Genomic DNA, 24,969 nt, shown 5'->3' on the forward strand with positions numbered 1-24,969 from the left:
CTATATTCTTAGTACATAGCACGTTAGACATAATAAAAAATTGTATAATAGTATATTATTCAACGAGCATGTAATGATGGCTATTACTCACGATGATGAAGTTTGCGACACGAGCCGTAGGCGAGTGTCGTAATTCATCAGAGTGAGTAATAGGCATTACATGCGAGTAGAATACTATACTTTTTCTACGACCTTTTTTTATTTTAATTAGTAAAAAATTTAATTATCAACTACTCAAGATTTAAATTATACCTAATAATTTACAAGAATACCTAAATGCTATTTAACCCTAGTGCGTGGCTGAATAGTTGGTTGCCTACTATTACCAAATTATTATTTATTGTAAAAATGCAACTAGAAATAGTCAATATAAGTTCTATTCGTTTCCGAAAAGTTATAAGCTTAAATTTGTACCTACTGTCAATTAATCTAATAAATAAGAAATGGCTGTTGTCGGTGGACGTATTTCAATAGTTATAATGTATATTTACATTTAACTATATCTAATATAGTAATATAACTATTTTTAATATATTATAACATATTTAATACAATATAACTTGAAAAATAAACACAATATTAGTTATAAATTCCAACTAACATAAATAAAATGAGCTAATGTCACTGTCACTAAAATAAATGATAAACGTCAAAATTTTTAGTAAACAACATATAAACGTAAAAAATATACTGACATTGTTACAGTTAAAGTTCCTTTAAAAATTTTTTGAAATTAATTATTGATATAAATTACAATAAAATTATTGTATTAAATAAACAACTTTAAGTAATTTTATGTGCAGTTTATATACGATTAATATTAAAAGTGGCATGCGTCACTTGACTCTAACTTCAGCCCGTGAGTAACTTCAGCCCGTGAGTAATGAATTATTACTCACGGGTACAGTAATGAGTGCTATTATCTATGAAAAAATAGCGAGTAATGAGCATGTTATTAAACGGTCGTAGAAAAAGATTATTATTGTATTTTTCAATTTAATTACATATACAGGGTGGTTCATCTTATTCGCCTCGGTCTCTGTACGGAAACCACTTAATATTTTAAAAAAATTTCTTCGCAGTAATATACAGGGTCTTTAATACTACAATCTAAAAATAATGTGAATTATACAGGGTGTTCCAAAAAAGAGTGGTATATCAAAGTTATATTTTTTTTCTTATGGAATGCCCTATATCTGATGACATTATTGAATTTACCTTAAAAAATAAGCTATACTTTCATAAGGGTGATACTATACCTAAATACAGGGTGTTTTGATTTATTTCGATTTTTATAAAAATGCAAGGTTTTAGAAAAAAATAAATATCTACGAATCTAAGAAGCAGTAACAAATTCTTTCTTGGATCTTAATAATAGACTATTTAGCATACTTAAACAGATGCTTATTGCAACAAAATTTCTTACAGGGTGGTCAAAATATGAGATTGTGCTATTAACAAATTCAAGCTGTAATACCTTACTTATTTTAAATGGAACACCCTGTATCTTACTAGTCTATTGCGTAGAAAATTTACTTAGCTTTCAATTTGTATTAGGGTTTCCTATACCTATCTTTTTACAGGGTGGTCAAAATATTAGATTGTTCTATTAACAAATTCAAGCTGTAATAACTTACTTATTTTAAATGGAACACCCTGTATCTTACTAGTCTATCGAGTAGAAAATTTACTTAGCTTTCAATTCTTATTAGGGTTTGCCATACCTATCTAGCTTCATTTTTTAAATATTTAAAGATTTCCTAATTTGTAAGCTTTAAAAATTAGAATTAAGTACCTATGTCGTGGTTATGTACAACACATCACCAACACCGGCAATATACTTAAATGTCTTAGTCAAGATAGTTTCATTAATAAAATTCACATTTTTATCATTTAATCGCACAGAGTGTTCTTGTTTTAAATGACATACTGATATTCTATTCTTTATAATGGAAGATATTTAAAATCTCTTCAATTCCATGTTAACATTCTCAATACACATGTTATTCTGTAAATATAAATTCCCATGTTATTCTGTAAATACCAATTTTTACATATTTTTGTACAATAGGCTCGTTTTCGTCAAAGTAGCCATTGCATTTAATTGTTTGTAATTGCGATTTAAAGATTCAAGCAAAAAGTGACGTTCTTAAATTTACTTAATAACCGTTGGTTTAAGACATGGAAAGTACTTATACGGAATGAAATATAATTTAAATATCTTCCAGAATACGGCATCTAATATAGGGTATGCAGTTTAAAATAAACATATTATTCAATTTCACATGTAGGCCAAAATCAACTAAAATAATACAACACTCTGTGTGATTACATGATAACAATGAAAATTTCATTATTAATGACAGTATCTTGTCTAAGTATATTGCCGGTGTTGGTGATGTGTTGTACATAAACACAACATAGGTACTTATATAATTCTAATTTTTAAAGCTTACAAATTAGGAAATATTTAAATATTTAAAAAATGAAGGGAGATAGGTATAGGAAATCCTAATAAGAATTGAAAGCTAAGTAAATTTTCTACTCGATAGACTAATAAGCTACAGGGTGTTCCATTTAAAATAAGTAAGTTATTACAGCTTGAGTTTGTTAATAGAACAATCTAATATGTTGACCACCCTGTAAAAAGATAGGTATAGGAGACCCTAATACAAATTGAAAGCTAAGTAAATTTTCTACGCGATAGACTAGTAAGATACAGGGTGTTCCATTTTCCATTTAAAATAAGTAAGTTATTACAGCTTGAATTTGTTAATAGAACAATCTCATATTTTGACCACCCTGTAAGAAATTTTGTTACAATAAGCATATGTTTAAGCATGCTAAATAGTCTAATATTAAGATCCAAGAAAGAATTTGTTACTGCTTCTTAGATTCGTAGATATTTATTTTTTTGTAAAACCTTACATTTTTATAAAAATCGAAATAAATCAAAACACCCTATATTTAGGTATAGGGAACTCTTATGAAAGTATAGCTTATTTTTTAAGGTCAATTCAATAATGACATCAGATATAGGGCATTCCATAAGAAAAAATATAACTTTGATATACCACTCTTTTTTGGAACACCCTTTATAATTCACATTATTTTTAGGTTGTAGTATTAAAGGCCCTGTATATTCCTGTGAAGACATTTTTTTAAAATATCAAGTGGTTTTCCGTACAGAGACCGAGGCGAATAAGATGAACCACCCTGTATATAAAGACAACATTTTCACTTTTAAAAAATTCCATCATTTTTTGACGGAAACTTCAAAATTAATGTGTACATTAATGGGGACAAAACTGTTATTCTGGCCAAACGCTTAGTTTAGCATAAACAGACCAAAGTCGGCGCTTAGTCTACAATTGCGAAACTGTTATGAATGGCAGTTATGGATATATGGCAGTTATGAATGGCAGTTAAGAATGGCAGTTATGAATATAGTCTTGTTATACAAAACTAAAAACCCTTAATGGACAGAATGTCGCTTGGTTTATTTTTGTTTTTCTTAGTAACCGTTAACGTGACAATAACAGGGATTTTTCCAAGTTTTAGCTATGTGTCACCAGAATCCGCTGTTATCTCGATTTTAAAGAAAATGCTCTTGGTCGAGTTATGCATAACGCTGTCCTTTAGAATTAGTTCACTGTTTGTGATTTTATAACGCTGTTCTTTATTTTTTACATAATAGAAGTATGTATTTGCAATTTTCATTGTTTTGAAATGACCTGCCGCAACATCAAATAAATCAGTATATTTATTTTTCTTAATTAATACTGCTTCGACTACAGATTGTTTCTCTTAATTTTTGCAGTGAGTATACCTTCAATATCAGACTCAATTTGTTCTGGTACTTTATCTGAACCGAAAAATATCCACATTCCGATATTATCTCCCAAAGCCACACACTTCAAAACGAACGTAATAAACAAGCCAAACATGGACGTCTAAATATGAACTACAAACTAATTTGCGGAGTAGCAGAATACAGATTCAGACCTATCCAAATAAGTCACAACAAAATCCGTACGCTCTCAATTAGAATTGGAAATAAACACATTGCCAGTATGACATTCAAACTTCAAACTGTTTGAAGAAGTTTGATTTCAAATCAAACCTAAAGATATCGAAATCAAGTCAAGTCAAACTTTTTTACAAAAAAAGTTTGATTTTCAAGTCAAGTCAAGTTTGTTGAATAAAATCAAACTAGTTTGACTTGATGCATCTCTAGCCATATTCGTGTATAGCGACCTCAAAAAACCCTCCAGTAATTCATTTGCATCAATTAAATGCCGAAAACCATCGAAACTCTAGAAGATGACGTCCCTTGCAGAGGCCCTGGCCACCACTTCATCCGGAGGGCAATTCTGATGGCATATTCGTGTTTAGCGATCCCAAAAACCCATGAGTAATCTGTTTATATCAATTGAATGCCGAAAACCCTCGAAACTCTAGAAGATGACGTCCGTTGAAGGTCAAGGTCAAAGAAAAGGTCGCCATTGGATAGCCAGGAAAAAATCATAGACTACTAGTACTTTTCCTTGATCCAAACTTTTACCTATTGCCAAATAACCAGTAACTCACGGAATTGGAATACCCCGTAAATCTTATAATTTTCCGAGTTTGGGCCTCTATATCTTGAAAATCCTTCATACGATTGAGTTGTGCCCATGAGAACTTTTTATCAGGATGCTTCAAAAAGTATTTTCCCAAAGTATGAACGAAATCCACTGGGACCTATTTTCCATAAGGTTTGTGCGGGGTCCTTTTCCCTTTTTTTACACAGCTGCAACTTAATAAATAAACATTATAGAAGTTTTAAGGGACTTTCTGCTCTCGCTAATAATGCAATATTTCATTCGAAAAAAAAATGAATTAATTTAAAACACATTGGCACGGCATTTTGCCCCTACGTCCCTAACGAAATATTTTAAACATATTTCTGTTACATTTTTATCACAAATAAAAAAAAATCCTTATCTAAATTCCCTCCTCGCCTCCTCTTGTAATTTGTGGTAACTAAATCACATATATAAGACCTCACACAATAATAATAATTATGGTGTATTTAAACCACTGAACATAATAATATTCGCCTCCGATTCTCGACAGAACAAATAAAAACATACTTGACCTATCCTAACCACTGCCGAATCCTATCTAAATCTGACAACGCCGCCGAAAGCCTTTCACATTTCCAATCGACGATCAGCGCCTCGATTTTCATTTGATCCGAGAATCGCGCGTGGTAGATTCGGGTTGATAATGTACCGAGGAATATTTTGAGTTGCGGAGTTTTTCAAGTTTTTGACAGAGACTTATCAAAGTTTTGTGAAATATGAGTACGAATATTACAGGAGCCATCTCTCACGAGGAGTGTCCTACAGAGGAATTGTTAAATCCTTTCGTGCATACGCTGGAACTGAAGACTACCTACGAGAAGATCAAAGTGAGTATCCTAAAATTGGTTAATTAAAGTGTGTTGAGGTTTATAATGGTAATGAAAGGAGGATATCAGATGTTTCTTCTTTGTGGTACATATCAAGTAGTAATAAGTAATTCACTGAAAGTGTTGTCAGTGAATATTTTTAATGATTATAATCCTTATACATTTCTAATGACATAATAATTATCACATATATTTAAATACAGATGCACGTATTGATGAAACATTTAAGAAACATATCAAAATCAACAAGGCCCTAAATAATAAATTTAAGGTCTAAGCAAATGCTTAAGATACACGGCAGAACAGGTATCCATTATGGAATATAAATATTCAAAATAAGGAAAGTAATCATAATATGGTTATGCCAATGGTACCAGGCACAGAATAAAACCCAAATATTTGTTTAATATATTCTCAGAGCAAAAACTGATAACACTGATGCTTATAGAGAAAATAGGAAAAAGGAAACACAAATAAGAGCGATAAAATAAATACAACCAGTATATTACCAATGTTACACCGTAAGTAATAAAATATATAGGATATTAGGTATTATTTTGATTAGTGTATTAGAAGTAGAATTTTTAAATTCTTTTACATTTGAACATCTTGTACGAGAAGACCAATTTACAATAATGTTAAGATGGGTTCAGGGTAGCAATAACATTGTATGCAGCGCCGGATAAAGAGGCGGGCAAGCCGGGCGACCGCCCGGGGCGCCAAATTTTGAAGGGCGCCAAATTTTGACGGACGCCAAATTTTGACGGACGGCGATTTTAAAATAAAATATTTTTTACATTCATTATTTTTTTCAGATTTTATAGATTAACTTTGAACATTTTTCCTAAGACATTGATTGAATAATCGTAATCGTCCTATTTTACCTTTAAAAAACTTACTAATAAGAATAACGACAACGCAACCTAAGAATTTTTATGGCTTTTATCACCAATTCAACATTAATGCAGACAAATGCTTTTTACGATCTAGTTTGTTCATTTTTTAAACATCATTTGTCACGTATAACGTAATTACAATTACCTATGTGAACAATGGACTTAAAAATATAGACGAATATCAAATTTATAAATTCTGAACAAATTTATGAATAGTCAGTAATACTGTATACTGGCGCCTGTCATAGTCATAATACCTACGTAGCAAAGGAATAATTTTGTTCTGTAAACTTTGCAGCATTAATAACAAAAATGCATGGCGTACGTGTGTGCTAAAGTAAAACAAAAAGAGTTTTGTTACATTATATTGGTTGTGGAATTGATTAATTTTTATTTTTACGTTACATAAATATCGGTAAGTAGGCATCCATATAATAAATAATATACATACATAATATGTATATAGTCTTTTGAGTGAGTCCCTTTTACTTTTCAATATCGGGACTGACACGTTGTCGACCATTGTCTCTTGTTATATGCTAATCTGTTTGCTTCTGCTATTGTTTTTGCCTTCCTTTGAATGATTTTCCCGACTGCTGTATCCCAACATTCTCTAGGTCTTCCTCTATTTATTTTGTATTCTGACTTCTTATATTTTCTTCATTGGTATCTACTCGTATGTTGTCCTTCATTCTTTTCAGGTGTCCCCATCAATTCTGCTGATTTTCTTCAATATAGAGATCAAGTACTGATTTTGTCTTAAGGTTTGTCCGTATATCTGTGTTTCTAATTTTGCCTCTCATTATCACTCCTCTAACTCTTCGTAAGAGAGTGATTTTCAAAATAATTAATTTAATTAACTATAGTATTGCATTTTTGACAAATGGCATGATACAGATTAATAAATATAAAAAATAATTAAGAAATACACTACTTCAATGTTGTGAAAAAGTCTCAACTATGCGTGTGAATTTTTTGAAATTTTTAAATTGATTGCATCCCCCCTAAAAAAAAAACGAAAAAATGAAGCTTTTGGCGGTGGTAGGAGGGGGAAGGGGATGGAGCGTTAAAATTGAGCTAAGTCTCTTATTTTTTAATCACATAGAACGTAAAACATTGAATTATGGGAATAAGGTCATTTTGCCTACAGGGTGAGGCAGATAACTGGCCTATTAGAAATATCTCGAGAACTAAAGGCAACAGAATCATGAAAATTGGAATAAGGGGGTTTTGAAGGATGATCTATTAAATGAAAATATTTTCATCTCTTTGCAACTTCCGGTTATACCGGAAGTTGCTTATAACTTCGTTTTTTTAAATGGGACACCCTGTATATTTTTACATTTTTGGATTCTCTTCGATGTCTTCTTTCTTAAAATATAAGGTTTTGTAATATTATACAGGGTATTTTAAAAGATAATTACGTTTTTTTATTAATTTCGTAGCAACATTCACACCCTGTAGAATTGTAGTAGTTTGACATCTAAAACTCTACTTACATTCAAATGATTTTTAATATACTCTACTATTGTTAAGAATCATTAGTATAGCTAAATTTTTAATTTTAGTATACAGGGTTGGTCGAAACTCGGAATGAGTATTTTCTGAGTTTTCTTAAATGGAACACCCTGTATTTTAGTATTGTAATGAAATGATATTTTATGGTACTTTTTTATTTCTTAAGCATTCCCTATACCTAACTGCTTTAATGTGTGCTTAATTGTTAATCGCACCAACAATCTTAACTAAGAAGGTATTTCGATAGCTAAACAATTATTGGTAATTTTTAGGACCAGTCTGGATTAATATGTATTTATTTCGGAAAAAATATTTGGGATTGAGTATTTTCACGGCCAGCCTAATAAAATTTTACGTATTTTTTGTTGCAATTAATGTTTAGCTTGAATCACCAATAACTCACAAATTAAAGCAGTTAGGTATAGGGAATGCTTAAGAAATAAAAAAGTACTATAAAATATCATTTCACTACAATACAAAAATACAGGGTGTTCCATTTAAGAAAACTCAGAAAATACTCATTCCGAGTTTCGACCAACCCTGTATACTAAAATTAAAAATTTAGCTATACTAATGATTCTTAACAATAGTAGAGTATATTAAAAATCATTTGAACGTAAGTAGAGTTTTAGATGTCAAACTACTACAATTCTACAGGGTGTGAATGTTGCTACGAAATTAATAAAAAAACGTAATTATCTTTTAAAATACCCTGTATAATATTACAAAACCTTATATTTTAAGAAAGAAGATATCGAAGAGAATCCGAAAATGTAAAAATATACAGGGTGTCCCATTTAAAAAAACGAAGTTATAAGCAACTTCCGGTATAACCGGAAGTTGCAAAGAGATGAAAATATTTTCATTTAATAGATCATTCTTCAAAACCCCTTTATTCCAATTTTCATGATTCTGTTGCCTTTAGTTCTCGAGATATTTCTAATAGGCCAGTTATCTGCCTCACCCTATATATTAACGGGATACAACTTTTGTATATTCTTGTATAAAAGGGCGCCAAATTTTGTTTTGCCCTAGGCGCTCAAAACTCTAGAACCGACCCTGATTGTATGTATCGTGAATTTCAGAAATTTTAAGCCTTTGTCTTTATATCTATGTGCAGTAGGTATGCTATAACCTTCTGTCAGTTCTTCGGCGAACAGATAATGTATCTAATGGGACATTATCTTTTCCACACAATTCTCATTCCAAATTGTTATTGGAATAAGATCTTCGATATTCTCAATTATGAATGTTTTTCTTCTCCTAATGGCGCTACAACCCTTTGTGAGTTTTGGCCTGCTTAACAATGTTCTTCCATTCTGCCCTGTCGGATACTTTCCTTTGCCACTGCCTGATGTTCATAGTTCATAGATCTTCCTCTTCGTCGTCTATCCATCTTTTACGGGGCCTTCCTCTTGTTCTGTTTCCTTGGGGCCCCCTGGAAAACTTTTATGGCTCGATTACCAGGCATTCTTTTTAAGTGACGAAGCCAGTTTAGTTTTTGTGACTTTACAAATCTAACAATATCTGCGCTCTGCATTAGTTCATCCAGCTTGTAGCTCATTTTAATTCTCCACGAACCATCGCTGCAGTGGGTTGGTCCAAATATTTTCCTTAGTATTTTTCGGTCAAATATTCTCAGTTGATTTTCATCAGTGGTTGACAGGGTCCACGTTTCGCATCCATATGTGATTCTAAGCTTAGACTCACGATTCAGTAACTTACTGTTCGTTAAGTCTCTTATTATTAATTATGAATCTATTTGGTGGCAATATTTCACATGCCGACATTCGTAGATAAGTACAGGGTAGATAGACATCGCGCACAGTATCACCTGAGTGACGTCTATTTTTGATAAACCTGGAAAATGTGTTGTCAGAAGGGAACCCATGACATGCAGATAGAAGGCGTAGACCCAAAATTAGAACAAGGACCAATTAAATGAAAATATTGAGAATAAAATATGGTGGGAGATATCAATATGGACTGATCTCCCTGTGATAAATAGACTAAAAAAGTACAAAATGGGTGACATCCACCAGTTGGGAAAAGACATGATAATGGTGGTCATGATGATATTTTGTTCCATCTGATTGTAGCATTTTATACTTCCGTTTTTTTCCATTTATTTACAAATAATATTTTTACATAAAATTATAAACATAGTTTCAAAAGTTATGCATCACCTAAAATTATGCTCATTTTCATAGTTAATTTTTTCATTAACAAATTCCCATAATTTTTTTTGGTATTTTAGATTTTTCTTTGGTATTTATAAAGTTAGGCAACGATTTACTTAAACTTCTTTTTTGAACTTTGAAAGCCGGTTTGAATACCGTGGAAGAAAGGATATGTTTTTCGTATGTTAAGTTTGAGACACCCTGTAGAGAGGAAAAGGTACAAGTGAGAGTATACATCGAAATTGTATTATGGTCTCACATTTTGTAAACATTTTGTTTTTGGAATGTCCCTGATATCTTTTGAAATAAAGAAAATAAACGGTTTAATTCTTTAACATGTGTTTTAATTAAAAAAAAAAGTTTAAGACACCCTGTAAGGAGGAAATGGTACAAAGTCCAAAAAATTATGTTGCAGTCTCATATTTTGTGAACATTTTATGTTTTATATATATATCTTTAATAACAAAGGAACTAGACGGTTTTACTCTTTCATATGACATGCGATACGTGAGGAGGCTATGTCTTATCATACACTAAGATGAAATTATTCCCTATATATAGTGCTAAAGGAACAAACTGTTTAAATAATAAAAAGCTGTGCATTGTACCACTCGCTATTTAAAGAGCCTTCACGTAGACACCAAACCGTACTTACTCTCAAGGAAATTCCACCCCAAACCATCACAGAGCTTCCATTAAACAATCTCGTCTCTCTTATGATGCGCCGTGAATGTCGCTCACTTGGTCGACAAATAACTCTTAGGTGTCGACCAGAATTGTTAATGTTATGTGCATTTCTGTTGTTAAAGTTTTGTTAACTGTTTTTTATTGTTAATTTAGTTTTGTTTCAATTAGAACACGTCATGATAAAGAATGAAACCATCAATTTTCTTTGTTTCTGAAGATATCAGCAACATTCAAAAAATAAAATGTTCACAAACCGTGTGCTGTTTCACATTATAAGAACTTCGAACGTGCGAGGGTTTTCTCGTGCGGTAGTTTTGACGGACCTATCCTTTTCACACAATAAGTACTGTTTCACATTATAAGAATTTTGTCGTGCGAGGGATTTCTCGTGCCGTAGTTTTGTCGCACTTGTCCTTTTCACACAATAAGAATTGAGTCGCACAAAGATATTTTGCTGTGCTGTTTGGTATATTATTTTTATTTATACTTTGTGGCTGAGGTAGGTACATGATACGATGTCGGGTATGTATCATTACGATGTATCATTACAAATGGGTATTTTTTGTCCATACTTTTGTCCTAGTTCTGTATTGCAATTTCTATTTTGTCAGTTATTATGTTTTTAATTAAAAGCCTTAATTTGTTTTTATATTCGTTGTTCTACTAAGTTATTTGTGGGATCTTGGATTAGCTCATCTAATTAGCTCATACAATTTATGTATTAAACTATTCTAATTGGGAAATAAGCCACAATTGAACTAAAAAAATGATTTTATTAACGTTTCGACATCCGATTTGGGCGTCGAAACGTTAATAAAATTATTTTTTTAGTTAAATTGTGGCTCATTTCCCATTTAGAATAGTTTATTACAAAATGTCCACAAGGAAACAGCTTCAAAACAACATAACGATCTATGTTTCTCATGTACAGAATTTAAAAGACCCTCTGTCATCCATTCATTTTTAAATATTGTCCCCCTAGTTTTAAATGTTGTTTTTAGATAATTTCACACAAGACGTTACCGCCGCCCTACTCCAGTCTTCACCGAGTCGTTTACCCTAAATAAAATTTCGTAGAATAAAAGGTATATGGAGCGAAATCAAATGGACCGTGATAGTGTGACGTCAAAACGTCAAAAAGGTTTCGAAACAAAGCAACTGTCAATTGATTATACACGTGATTTGTGTAATATTTTTTAATTTTATTTTGTTTTAACAATCATCTGCACATTTTTTCTAAAGACACAATCCTTGTTAGTCATATCAATCATATTGCTTTTAATTTTATGAATGTCCTTACACAAAATCAAGGATTTACACACTACATAGTACTTACTACGTTTCTTCAGGTTGTTAACCAGTCCTATTTGGAAATATGGTGGGAAATATACTATGAACATTGATTACAATCACGGGTACCCAACACATTACAATTTTGTAAAAACTAAACATCCTACAAGCAATATATTCCAATTATAAAAACGAAAACAAACACCTTGTGTGATTTTTTGCTTTGTTTGGAAAATTTTTCAGAGTAACCAACATTGATTTGACTATCACGGTCCATTATAGCGTTGTGGTTAATTTATCATCGAAGAAAGATAATTAAGAGGAACCGAATTCATTGGGTCCATCCTATTAACGTAAAAAGATAGGATTTATATATTTTTATATTCACACATATTGATGGAACACCCTCTATACTCAACGTTAATTGCAACTATGTAAAATAAAGTTTATTATAATATACCTAGCAGTTTTAATTACTGTTGTTATCAGTAACATATAATTAATTTTGCTGTACTTACAAAATGTGTTTTTTTTCTTTATCACCTAATTCGTCAAATTCACAGTTAAGTGCACGGCATACACCATTCCAAGTATTTCTCGTCAAGTTTCTATCTTTATATATATCTATTGTTTTGTCCCAAAGAACAGGCCTCGTTTCAATTAATGTTATTAATAATGAACTATTTTAAATGGGAAATAAGCTACAATTTTACCAAAAAAAATGAATTTATTAACGTTTCGACGCCCAAGTCGGATGTCGTTGTCAAAATACAAAATAATACTAAATAAACAAAAATGTTGTTGCTTAGTAAAAAATTCTTCTAATAATTTATTTAATCTGACTCATTTATATCATTGGCAATATCATTTTAAAGTCTTCTACTTTAAAATGTATAATACATGCCTGAATTGCCGATATAAATGAGTCAGATTAAATAAATTATTAGAAGATTTTTTTACTAAGCAAAAACATTTTTGTTTATTTAGTATTATTTTGTATTTTGACAACGACATCCGACTTGGGCGTCGAAACGTTAATAAATTCATTTTTTTTTGGTAAAATTGTGGCTTATTTCCCATTTAAAATAGTTCATTATAAAAATGCCACAAGGAAATAGCTTCAGAACAACATTAATGTTATTAATATTTCTGAGACATCATAATATAAAATACAGTACGTAAATCGTTCAGCTGGACATAGGGAACATACACTGTATATATTTAGATACATAAATACATACATTTTATTATATTGAGATAATTGTGGCAACTAAGCTCTGCCGATGACAATATGGTTATTAGCGTTAAGTGGCATTAACCTCAAAATTGACAACTCATTTCGACTGACACAAATAAACGTCAAAATATTACAATGTAGTAGCTAAATATTTTTGGCATAAGGGAATGGGAAAACTGTTTAGTTTTGAAATTAGTTTTTAAATACAAAATATTTTAAAAATTAAAGTAAAATTATTAACTCATTAATCATAAACTTTGTTTTTGATTTTTTTATGAACAGCCTTGCTTCAAAAATCACTCATTCTATTCGTTCTAACAGCTCTATTGCACCAAAAACTCGTACTCGAACAGAAGCTTCAACTAACACAGATTAGCGCAGTTGCCACAGTTCTCTCAATGTCTATTCCCTATGTCCAGCTGAACGATTTACGTACTGTATATGCACCTACTTCACACAGCCACAAAGTGTAAATGAAAATAATGTATAAAACAACCAAAGAAACTATCTTCGTGCGACTGAACGACAGTATCATATGAAAGATGCATTAAGTCCCCTATGCTACTGGGTGCGTAAAGACGGCACGGCTGCCGTCTGTTGTTGTAAGCGAGGGACGGCATAAACACGGCGACTTCATGGAACGTTCCAACCACCACCGTCTAGTGAGAAAGGCTCCATATGATTACATGCGCCACCATTGGAATGTCGTCATGCGTTCTAGCCCTCGCACGTTTAGATTCTTATAATGTGAAACAGCGCTAAGACTACAATACGATTTCGACGTATACCCATACTTATACCTTGTCCTCCCTACAGGGTGTCTCAAACTCGACATAAGAAAAACATTTCTTTTCTTCCATCCTGTAATTTCAAAAAAGAAGTTTGAGTAAACATTTGCCAAACTTTGGAAATATCAAAGAAAATGCTAAAATAATAAAAAAAAAACCAGCGGAATCCATTAATCTGTTCACGAAAAAAATCAACTACGAAGATGAGCATAATTTTAGGTGATGCATAAGTTTTAAAACTATGTGTATTTTCTTATTGCTTATCCTTAACATCTTAATAAAGTCAAGTTTGTTTATTCCTTTCAAGCTAATATTATCCCCATTTAATTTTTCTTTAATTAATTTTTAATTATTATACCCGGATTCGTTACAAATTGATACTACTTTCTTTTAATTTTCATACAGCATTGTGTTAAGAAATTTATAATACAAATTAGTAGAAATGTTTAAGAAATATTGCCAATTACTACTATTACTTACTATAAACTGGTTTTTATTGTTTACATATCAGACAAATGGAACTCGAAATTCCGTATCTTGACAAGTGAGAAGCCTGCAAATTAATGATTGGTTGTCTTTAATGTGGGACAATCGGACAAAATAATTGAGACCAGAGTGAGTCATCTTATTCGATGTATTGACAGTGAGATAAAAAAAAATTGATAAATAGTACTTACTATTCATTTAAAATCTGCATGCACCTTAATTTTCTCTTCTTCATTTTTTGCAAGTTTATAATTATCTTCAATAGACCTACTAGAAATATGTAAATATTTTAATAATTTAAAATGATAATCTGATTACAAAAAAATACTTTGATCTAAAAAATTGTTTTATATTCAAACCACTTTCACATTCTCAAATTATAAAACTGTTTAAATTTGTATCAGATATATGGAACCTTTATTATACACTGCCGGTCAGAGAAAACGGGCACCCCCAAAAAGGATCATTTTTGATATCTCGTATTTCCTAAACCTGTGGTCCGATTTAAGTAATTTTTTCAATATGTTATAGCCTTATTCTTTAACAATATTGGTGTAATAATATTGTTGCTAAACAGGTAAATTTTCATTGTATACCGGGTATACGAATCAAACTGTTTTTTTTTTCTCAAAGTTTTGTAACACTGTGGAATATTCTAGAATAACTCTCTGAAATTAAAACCCAACTATAGCCTTAGGTTTTCTTAACATTCTGTTTTTTTTTAACCCGTGTTGAGCTGCCCCCCCCCCCCACTTGCAAAAATCAAAAAACAAATAGCGCTGATTTATGAGCTATTTATGAGCTTTCATATTCCGCAAACTAAAAATTTTGAGCTCGTTCCACTGAGCAGGAATTTAAAAATAGCCCCCCCACTACTTAAAAATAGGAATATTGAATCGGTTTTTGCGGCAGAATTACGAGCTATTTATGAGCTCTTGAAATTATATAGCTTCGATTTTTGAGCTCATCCCCTTCACCCCCAAACATCCCTTTAATTGATTTAACTTAAGAGAAAAATGCTGAGAAAACTTAAAATGTATCGTATTACGGATATAATTCCTATAGCTTATATACTCTAAGAATAAACTATTAAATCACGTGCATTTCGATTATTGAGCTACAACACCTTCGCAAGAAAACCACCCTATGTTCCCGGCTTAAGAGAAAGTTGTACTTAAAATGCATTTAATTAATTATTTGGCGACTACATTTCATTTCATAATTTATAAGCTTCCAAATTACGCGCATTTAGATCAGTAAATTGCAATTTATTTTGTATAGTGCAGTCACTGAAGATAAAAATCAACGATTACCTTCAATTTCGGTGAACCTTCATCGATTTTCACGAAAATTGGTCAGTGGTTAGAGGATACGTCAAGAAACAAAGGTGACATGGTACCACCTTGCGCCTTTACCCTGAGGGTGGATACCGCCCCTTCTCGGTGGTGAAAATTATTTTATAAAAAATAACTGCACAAATCAATAAAAAAAGAATGTGTGTGTACTTTGTACGCACGTAAGAAGATATTCTTCTATTATATAGGTAATTTAAACGAAGTAAATATACTTAACAGGTTATTTGTATTTTATTTAAAAATTAAACTAACTTTCTTATCTACCACTTCCAAAAAATTTTTATTAAAATAACGAAAAATAAAAAAAGTATGAATCGTCTAGGATTAGAACCCGCGACCTTCCGTGTGCTTCCGTTCTCTGTCCCACCGCTCTGCCAACTACGCCATCGAGCCACTTGAATTGACACGTAAGTTTCGGATATAATTACACAACACGGCGACAAACTGTAAACATGTTATGCCTACATATTTTATTATTTTACTACAGGGAAACACAAATCCAAAAACACAAGAATTATAATAAATAATACATTTCCTAAAACCACTAATATATTCTTTTAATGACTTATTTGCACGGTTACAGATACATACATTGTCATACATATCTATATTGAAAGATTAGCAATGAACTACATACTGTCAGTGTGCGCAGGCGCGTGGTTGATGTACAATTTTACCCTCAATAGATTCGTCGCTAAAGAAGAATATCTTCAAACACAAATTAAAAGCAAAATTTATTATATAAAGTTATTAAAATAAGTCAATAATTTTTAAGTTATTAAAGATCAAAGACTTTAATTATTCGTGAAAAAAAAATGCATGTTTTGAAGCGGTTTTTCGTAAATCACTGAAAAACTGTAAGTTTTTACAAAAAAGTTAATAGTAGTATAATTCGTATAGCTTATATTCTAAGAATAAACTCTTAAATCACGCGCCTTTCGATTATAGAGCTACAACCCCTTCGCAAGAAAACCATCCCATATTCCCGGTTTAAGAGAGTTGTACTTAAAATAATTTAAATTAATTATTTGGCGACTACATATTGTTTAATAATTTAGGAGCTCGCAAAATATACGCATTTCAATTATTGAATTGCCATTTTCTTTCTATAGTGCAGTCACTGAAAGTAAAAATCAACTATGACCTTCGATTTCGGTAAATCTCCATTCATTTTCACGAATTGACAATAAGAACTTGCGGTATTAGCCTGGGGTATATGTCACCCCTTCTCGGGGGTGAAAATTACTTTATTAAAAATAACCCCACAAATCGAGAGAGGGACAAATTGTAAGCAAAATTTGTTATAATGTTATTAATAAATCAATACTTTTTGAGTTATTAAAGATCAAATATTTTAATTTTTGTGAAAGGAAATGCATGCTTTAAAGCGATTTTTCATAAATAACTCAAAAACTGTAAGTTTTACAAAAAAATATAATAAATTTCTTACTTGAAAAACCCTTTAATGTTAATTTAAAGTAAGTTATTGGTAATTAAATGTATATTTTTTTCTGCGACTGTTCAAATCTAAGGATTCAAGCTTAAATAGCGGGAAAGAGATGCATTTTATAACACTTAGGTACTAAATACTTGTCAAAGTACTTAGAAATACCTATCAAAAATGAGCTCCAGAAAAAGTTGATAGCATCAAAATCCGCTCACCAATTTTCGTGAAAATGAATGAAGATTTACCGAAATTGAAGGTCATAGTTGATTTTTACTTTCAGTGACTGCACTATAGAAAGAAACTGGCAATTCAATAATTGAGATGCATATATTTTGCGAGCTCATAAATTATTAAACGATATCTAGTCGCCAAATAATTAATTTAAATTATTTTAAGTACAACTCTGTCTTAAGCCGGGAATACGGGATGGTTTTCTTGCGGAGGGGTTGTAGCTCAATAATCGAAAGGCGCGTGATTTAAGAGTTTATTCTTAGAATATAAGCTATACGAATTAAGCTACTATTAACTTTTTTGTAAAAACTTACAGTTTTTCAGTGATTTACGAAAAACCGCTTCAAAACATGCATTTTTTTTCACGAATAATTAAAATTTTTGATCTTTAATAACTCAAAAAGTATTGACTTATTTTAATAACTTTATATAATAAATTTTGCTTATAATTTGTTCTTTTATAGATTTTTCCAGTTATTTTTTATAAAATAATTTTCACCCCTAAAAAGGGGCGGTATCCACCCTCAGGGTAAAGGCGCAAGGTGGTACCATGTCACCTTTGTTTCTTGAGGTATCCTCTAACCACTGACCAATTTTCGTGAAAATCGATGAAGGTTCACCGAAATTGAAGGTAATCGTTGATTTTTACCTTCAGTGACTGCACTATACAAAATAAATTGCAATTTACTGATCTAAATGCGCGTAATTTGGAAGCTTAAAAATTATTAAATGATATGTAGTTGTCAAATAATTAATTTAATGCATTTAAGTACAACTTTCTCTTAAGCCGGGAAGATAGGGTGGTTTTCTTGCGAAGGGGTTGTAGCTCAATAATTGAAATGCACGTGATTTAATAGTTTATTCTTAGAGTATATAAGCTATAGGAATTATATCCGCAATACAATATATTTTAAGTTTTCTCAGCATTTTTCTCTTAAGTTAAAACAATTAAAGGGTTGTTTGGGGGTGAAGGGGATGAGCTCAAAAATCGAAACTATATAATTTCAAGAGCTCATAAATAGCTCGTAATTCTGCCGCAAAAACCGATTCAATATTCCTATTTTTAAGTAGGGGGGGGGCTGACTCAGCCCCCCCCACTAAAGTATTAAATTCCTGCTCAGTGGAACGAGCTCAAAATTTTTAGTTTGCGGAATATGAAAGCTCATAAATAACTCATAAATCAGGGCTATTTGTTTTTTAATTTTTGCAAGTGGGGGGGGGGGCAGTTCAACACGGGTTTTTTTTATTCATTCGCTTATTAAATCGTTCAAATATTACAATCTTTTGGGGTATAAAATGAGCATCAAATTTCTCGATAATAATTCTATATTATACTGGCTGTTCGGGTGTTAGATTCAATTAAGTTACAATTTCCTCTGCTTCTGCCCCCATTAGATACACTACCAAATCAATTGTTTCAGCTTTTGATTTGTTTATAAAACCGCTAACACATATATCTTTAAAATAATAAAAATGTGTACCATTTTTATTCGGCTGCGATACGAAGGAAAAACAATCTTACTCTTTAATTAGAATAAGGAGTGCAGCCAGTCCCTTTAACTGCAGTTTTCTGCTCTTATTGGAGCGTCATCAGAAGGAACGTAGGCCAGTAAGTTTTCAATTTAAAAATCTTTTAGTGATTTTTGATATTTTTCAATATTAATTATTTGCTATTAGGATTGAAAACTTGCTTCGTATATTTATACATATATCTTTGTAATTTCTTTTTCCACTGATTCCATGATCTTGCCATGTTGGCAACCACATGGCTTTCACTTGCTGCTTGGTTCTCTGCCATTACTGTATTTTCACCTTTACTTATGCTCTTCGAAGAAGGTTCTACTTGCCAAATATTCCTCGGAGTATTTGCAAGTTCGCTGCCACCATGTAGAATAATTGAGATGCTCTTTATTTAGTACTTTATTACAATTACAACTAAAAACGTCTATATCATTAACTTCAAGGGCGGATCCAGGACCGATTTTCGGGAGGGGCCATCAACTTTTTTTGGGTAGAGGGTAGAGGTACCGGAGGTACGGGGGATAATTTTTAAAAATTAGGGTTACAATGGTGAGTTTTAAGGCACTTTTCACACACTTTTACCGTGTGTAAGAAGTGTCTTAAAATTCACCATTCGTGCCGTAGTACCGATCCAAGTGCAGTTCTGTCAACAAGTTTAATATTATTTTTCCCAATGCTTCTCCTGTCAGGCATTGTTCTTTCCCTCTTTTTTGATTTTCACTAATTATTTTTAGATTCTCATAAGCGCCAATGAACTTGATAAAGTCTTCACGAATGTTGTTATTGTGTATGTATTTCAAATTTAGAGAGAGCTGTTCCACGTGGGATACGTCGGTCGTTTCGTCAAATATACGTCGGTTCGTCAGACAGAGTAATAATTTGCACTTTTAACCTCATCCATTATTTGTTCAATTATTTCTTCACCTTAACATTAATTGATTTTGACTGGTGCTACTAATGTATGTTGCTCAGGAAGATGCTGTGGATAGGTGTTATTTAAGAGTCTTATCTCCTGATGCAATTTTAAACCTTAACCATTCCCCTCATTGTTAGATCCAGCATCTTCGTCCAGAAGCAGAAGACCATCATCACGATGGTCTCTTATAGAGGAATATTTTGTCGACCTAAGATAAGAACACTATAGACCCTACTATTGTTGTTCAGAAGCTATTTCCTTGTGGCATTTTTATAACCAGCTATTTTTATTGGGAAATAAGCCACAATTTTACAAAAAAAAAATGATTTTATTAACGTTTCGAAGCCCAAATCGGGTTTTGTTGTCAAAATAGTATTTTGTATTTTGACAACGAAACCCGATTTGGGATTCGAAACTTGAATAAAATCATTTCTTTGGTAAAATTGTGGCTTATTTAAACAAATAAAATAGTATTTTGTATTTTGACAACGAAACCCGATTTGGGCTTCGAAACGTTAATAAAATCATTTTTTTTGGTAAAATTGTGGCTTATTTCCCATTGAAAATAGTTAATTACCCTACTGTTGGTCGTAGTCTTTCTTTATTTTTATTTGTACCTGTTTAGACCTCCGAGAGTCTATCTGGTTAATGACTGACTTTTGAGGGTTGCGATAACTTTGTAGAAAATCCAACTCAAGCTGAACGCAGTCCTTGTGGTATGACGTTTTTTCATGGGTTTTTATGGCTCCGTCTTTGCTCATGAGTTTGGTGAAAGATGTTAAAGGTTCCATGACAGGGCTTTGGGCTGTCATCCCTTTATTGTGACCACATTTTTCATTAGGCAAATAAATCGCAATACTTGTAAAACAATTCCTGTTGACTGTGCGAAAATACTAACCAACTCGTTTGTTCTAAGTGCTAGTGGCTCAAGTAACGGTTCATTTCTTTTTTATTCTTTGTGTGTTATGTACATAATATGGAAATTGATACGATTTTGATGGCTGTCAAGGTCGTTCTAACAATTGGCACTTTGTAAAATTATCAACATTTTGATTTATAAAACATCCAATGTCATTCTTGAAGCTTTTGTTACTGTCTTTGTTCAATTCTAGTCCAGAAAATATATGTATCCCCTGTTTTGTACATGTGTTTGAAATTAAAAACATTTGAACTGCAAATATTTAAATTTATATTTTTTTAAATTCTCGGAGGGGGACATGGCCCCATGGCCCACTCCCTGGATCCGCTCTTGATTAACCTGTCTTCTACTACAATCCTGACATTCTGCCATTCTCTCAAAGAGGTTCTGTCTAATGCACCGAATTACGGTTTTGAAGGAACCATAGATTTGATTGCACACCGAGCTGACTCTGCACTTCCAAAAGCAGTAGCGTAGTAAAACAGTTGTCAAAATATATCTTCTTCTTGATGTGCCTATTCGTGACGAATATTGGCGATAATCATGGCAATATTCACTTTATCTGCAGCAACGCGGAAAAGCTGCACAGATGTTGTGTTGAACCAGGTTCTGAGGTTCTTTAACCAGAATGTTCTTCTTGTTCTTCGTGGACCTCGCTTTCCAAATATTTTCCTTGCCGGATGGCTTGTAGGAGGGCATATCTGAATTCATTTCGCAAAATATATTATATCGTAGGATAATTTGTCTTCTAGGGTATCAATAGATTGTAAAACAACACTAGCTACGAAACCAAGGAATTTTATATCTATCTCTTTTGTCGTTTTTCTTAAAAATCGATATTATTTTAAACTTTTTCCTGGTACAGCAGCTTTTTTTCAACACATTTTAAGTATGTGATGTAGGTTTAATTAGGTGATGTTAACCGAGATCTTTATGTATGCTCTATAGACTACAACAAAGCATTCGATAAGGTGAAACATGACCGACTTATAGAAGTACCTACTCAAAAAAAAAAGAAAAAGGATATGAGGGTTGTAAATTGATATCAAATTTATACTACATCCAACGATCAAATGTGAAAATTGGAAGAGAACTGTCAGAATAAATGGAGATAAGGAGGCAAGGTTTTTTTGGTAAACGTGACAGTCGGCATAAAAGCGAATGGAAGTTTATGTAATAAAATTAGGCATGCCGACGATACAGTCACAATAGCCGACAACTTGGAAGACTTAGAAATAATAATGAACAAAATATTAATATATAGTGGATAGTACGGACTCTTTCTTAACATAAAAAAAACCAAATCTATGAAAATTAGCACGAATAACAATACAAACGAAATATTAACGGTAGGCAGCAGCAGATTGAGAGAGTAATAGTATATTATCCAACGAGCATGTAATGATAGCATTACGTGCGAGTAGAATACTATACTTTTTCTACGACCTTTTTTTATTTCAATTAGTAAAAAATTTAATTATCAACTAGGTATCTCGAGATTTAAATTATAATAATTTACAAGAATACCTAAATGCTATTTACCCCTAGTACATGACTGAATAATTGGTTGCCTACTAATACCAAATTATTATTTATTGTAAAAACACAACTAGAAATAGTAAATATAAAGTTCTATTCGTTTCCGAAAAATTATAAGCTTAAATTTGTACCTACTGCCAATTAATCTAATAAATAGGAAATTGCTGTTGTCGATGGATGTATTTCAATAGTTATAATAATGTATATTTACATTTAACTATATATAATATAATAATATAACTATACATAATATGTTATAACATATTTAACAAAATATAACTTGAAAAATAAACACAATATTAGTTATAAGTTCCAATTAACATAAACAAAATGAGCTAATGTCACTGTCACTAAAATAAATGATAAACGTCAAAATTTTTAGTAAACAAGATACGTAAAAAATATACTGACATTGTTACAGTTAAAATTCCTTTAAAAATTTTTCGAAGTTAATTATTGATATAAATTACAATAATTGTTGTGTCAACTAAACAACTTTAAGTAATTTTATTTGCAGTTTATATACGATTAATATTAAAAGTGGCATGCGTCACTTGAATCTAACTTCAGCCCGTGAGTAATGACCCGTGAGCAGTGCCGGTTTAACCTAACTTCGCGCCCTCGGCACTAGAGATTTAGGGGCCCCCTTCATTGCTATTCGTTGTCAATTTTTTTAACAAAAAACACATACATTAACTATATACGTTTATTGTAAAACATATAAATTTTAAAAAAATTTAAAAAAGATTTTTAAAAGAAACGAAAAAAATAGCAAACCTAAAAAATATTCCAAAAAATACATTTAAAAATATAAAAAAAAAACAGAAAGTTCTACAGAACAATACACGACAAACAAAAACGCATATTCTAAAAAATATATAAGACAAAAATTAGCTCACTTTTTTTCTTGACTAGGCATTAGCAAACTGTCATATATTAATACTATCAAAATTCAGTTGCTCCACTTCTTCATTTTTATAATACGATAGTGAGAATGCGTCTAGGTTTTCTTGACCCTTTGACCTTCAATAAATGTGTCTTTATTCTTTTTAAATCCAAAAAAGGCCTCTCGCCTGACGCATTAGAAATTGGTATCGTCAAATAAACTTGCAGTTAAGTTAAAAATTGGCAACAGTTGCCTTTACATCCTGGATGACACCAAATTGTCAAATGTTTATTTAAATTTTGGCATAACGTTATAAAATGAATAATTTCACTATGCAAGTTCTCTTTGGTTTCATCAACATTTTTTTATATTGCTCGCATAAAATATTAATTCACTATTTGACGTCTTCTTTATTTAGCGTAAAGAAACATCTAACAGCTGATGTAACATCTTTGTTGCATTATATTCTCTTTAAAAGATCTTGAGAAATATTGAGGCATATAACATTAAATAGGTATTTCAATTCTGAATATCTATTGCCTCTTTAAAATTGTTTCACTTTCAACTGCTTCATCGAAAAATGTTTTTTTCTTTGTTTTTTTGAAGGCCAATTCTATAGAATATGTTTGAGATTACTGCCTTCACAAAAAAATATTTTTGGCTTCTAGTTCAATTTCGCTTAATTTATTTCTTACGTCTCCAACAAAGCTCAAATGTCATTAATTCTACTCCAATTGACACGTTCAAGTCCACAGTTTCTAACGTTTTGCTTGTTGCATTCACTCGTTTTAAAATTCTTGCCCAAATCAGTGTCAATAGAGTATCTAAGTTAACCTGTCTCAAAGGTATCCATTTTATTATGCAGTGCCTTGGCTTCACTTCTAATTGCTGATTTTTTGTCTCTATTATTGCTTAACTGGAAAAATATGTTTGATGGATCCGTAGTTTTTAAGTAAAGCATTTACAGCGTCAAAAGTTTCTACATGTTTTGTTTTCATCGCTTCCAGGAATTCATTGCAAGTTTGGTCAGACAGAGAGCTAACTGAACCTTTTTCTTTATTCGCATTCCGCTGTAAATTCTGAGCTAAGAAGTTGTCAAAAGCAAAGTATACAAGACAACTTAAGTAATTGTCCTTATGACGACTCGTTAAATCCTCATGGGATCAACGAAAAGCTTGTCCTTGGGAAGCAAGTAATTTAATGGTGACAACAACTCTTCTTAGGACTTTTACTCAATAGTTAGCTTCGAGTTCTACTTGTTCTTTCAAGCCAGCGTCTATAACTCCAATTTAACTGATGATCCATCTAACTCCAACTGATGATCTTGTTATTAATGTAACCATAGAGTTCAGATGAAATTTACTTTCTTCGTGAAATTTGAGTAAACTATTCAAATATTTCCAGTGGGTAAAATATATCCAAAATCAGTTAAACTATTTTTTTTAATGAATAACCATTTTCAATTTCGTTGCAAAACGAAAATACAGCCGAACCATATTCTAGTCCAATCAGAGAGTACAGCAAGCACCTCTACCGGTTTCGAAACTTATTAGTCTCTCATGAGGAGGCACATATGCTGCTCTCTCTGATCCAACCAAAACAAACCCCAGCGTGCAGT

At 31.7% G+C, this 24,969-nt stretch overlaps 1 protein-coding gene across 2 annotated transcripts in view; it reads left to right on the forward strand.

Moving 5' to 3' along the window:
• Positions 1–5,227: 5,227 nt before the first annotated feature.
• The window catches only part of LOC114333423 (lysophosphatidylcholine acyltransferase), a 271,689-nt gene continuing 251,947 nt past the window's right edge, over positions 5,228–24,969 (forward strand). For both annotated transcript variants that reach the window (XM_028283293.2, XM_028283292.2), the window contains exon 1: positions 5,228–5,455. In XM_028283293.2, coding sequence (XP_028139094.1) covers positions 5,345–5,455 — 111 coding nt within the window. In that variant the 5' untranslated portion in view covers positions 5,228–5,344. The remainder of the gene's footprint in view (positions 5,456–24,969) is intronic.

Source organism: Diabrotica virgifera, chromosome 1 (genome assembly GCF_917563875.1).
Source record: "Diabrotica virgifera virgifera chromosome 1, PGI_DIABVI_V3a".
In the NCBI taxonomy this organism is placed as follows: domain Eukaryota; kingdom Metazoa; phylum Arthropoda; class Insecta; order Coleoptera; family Chrysomelidae; genus Diabrotica; species Diabrotica virgifera.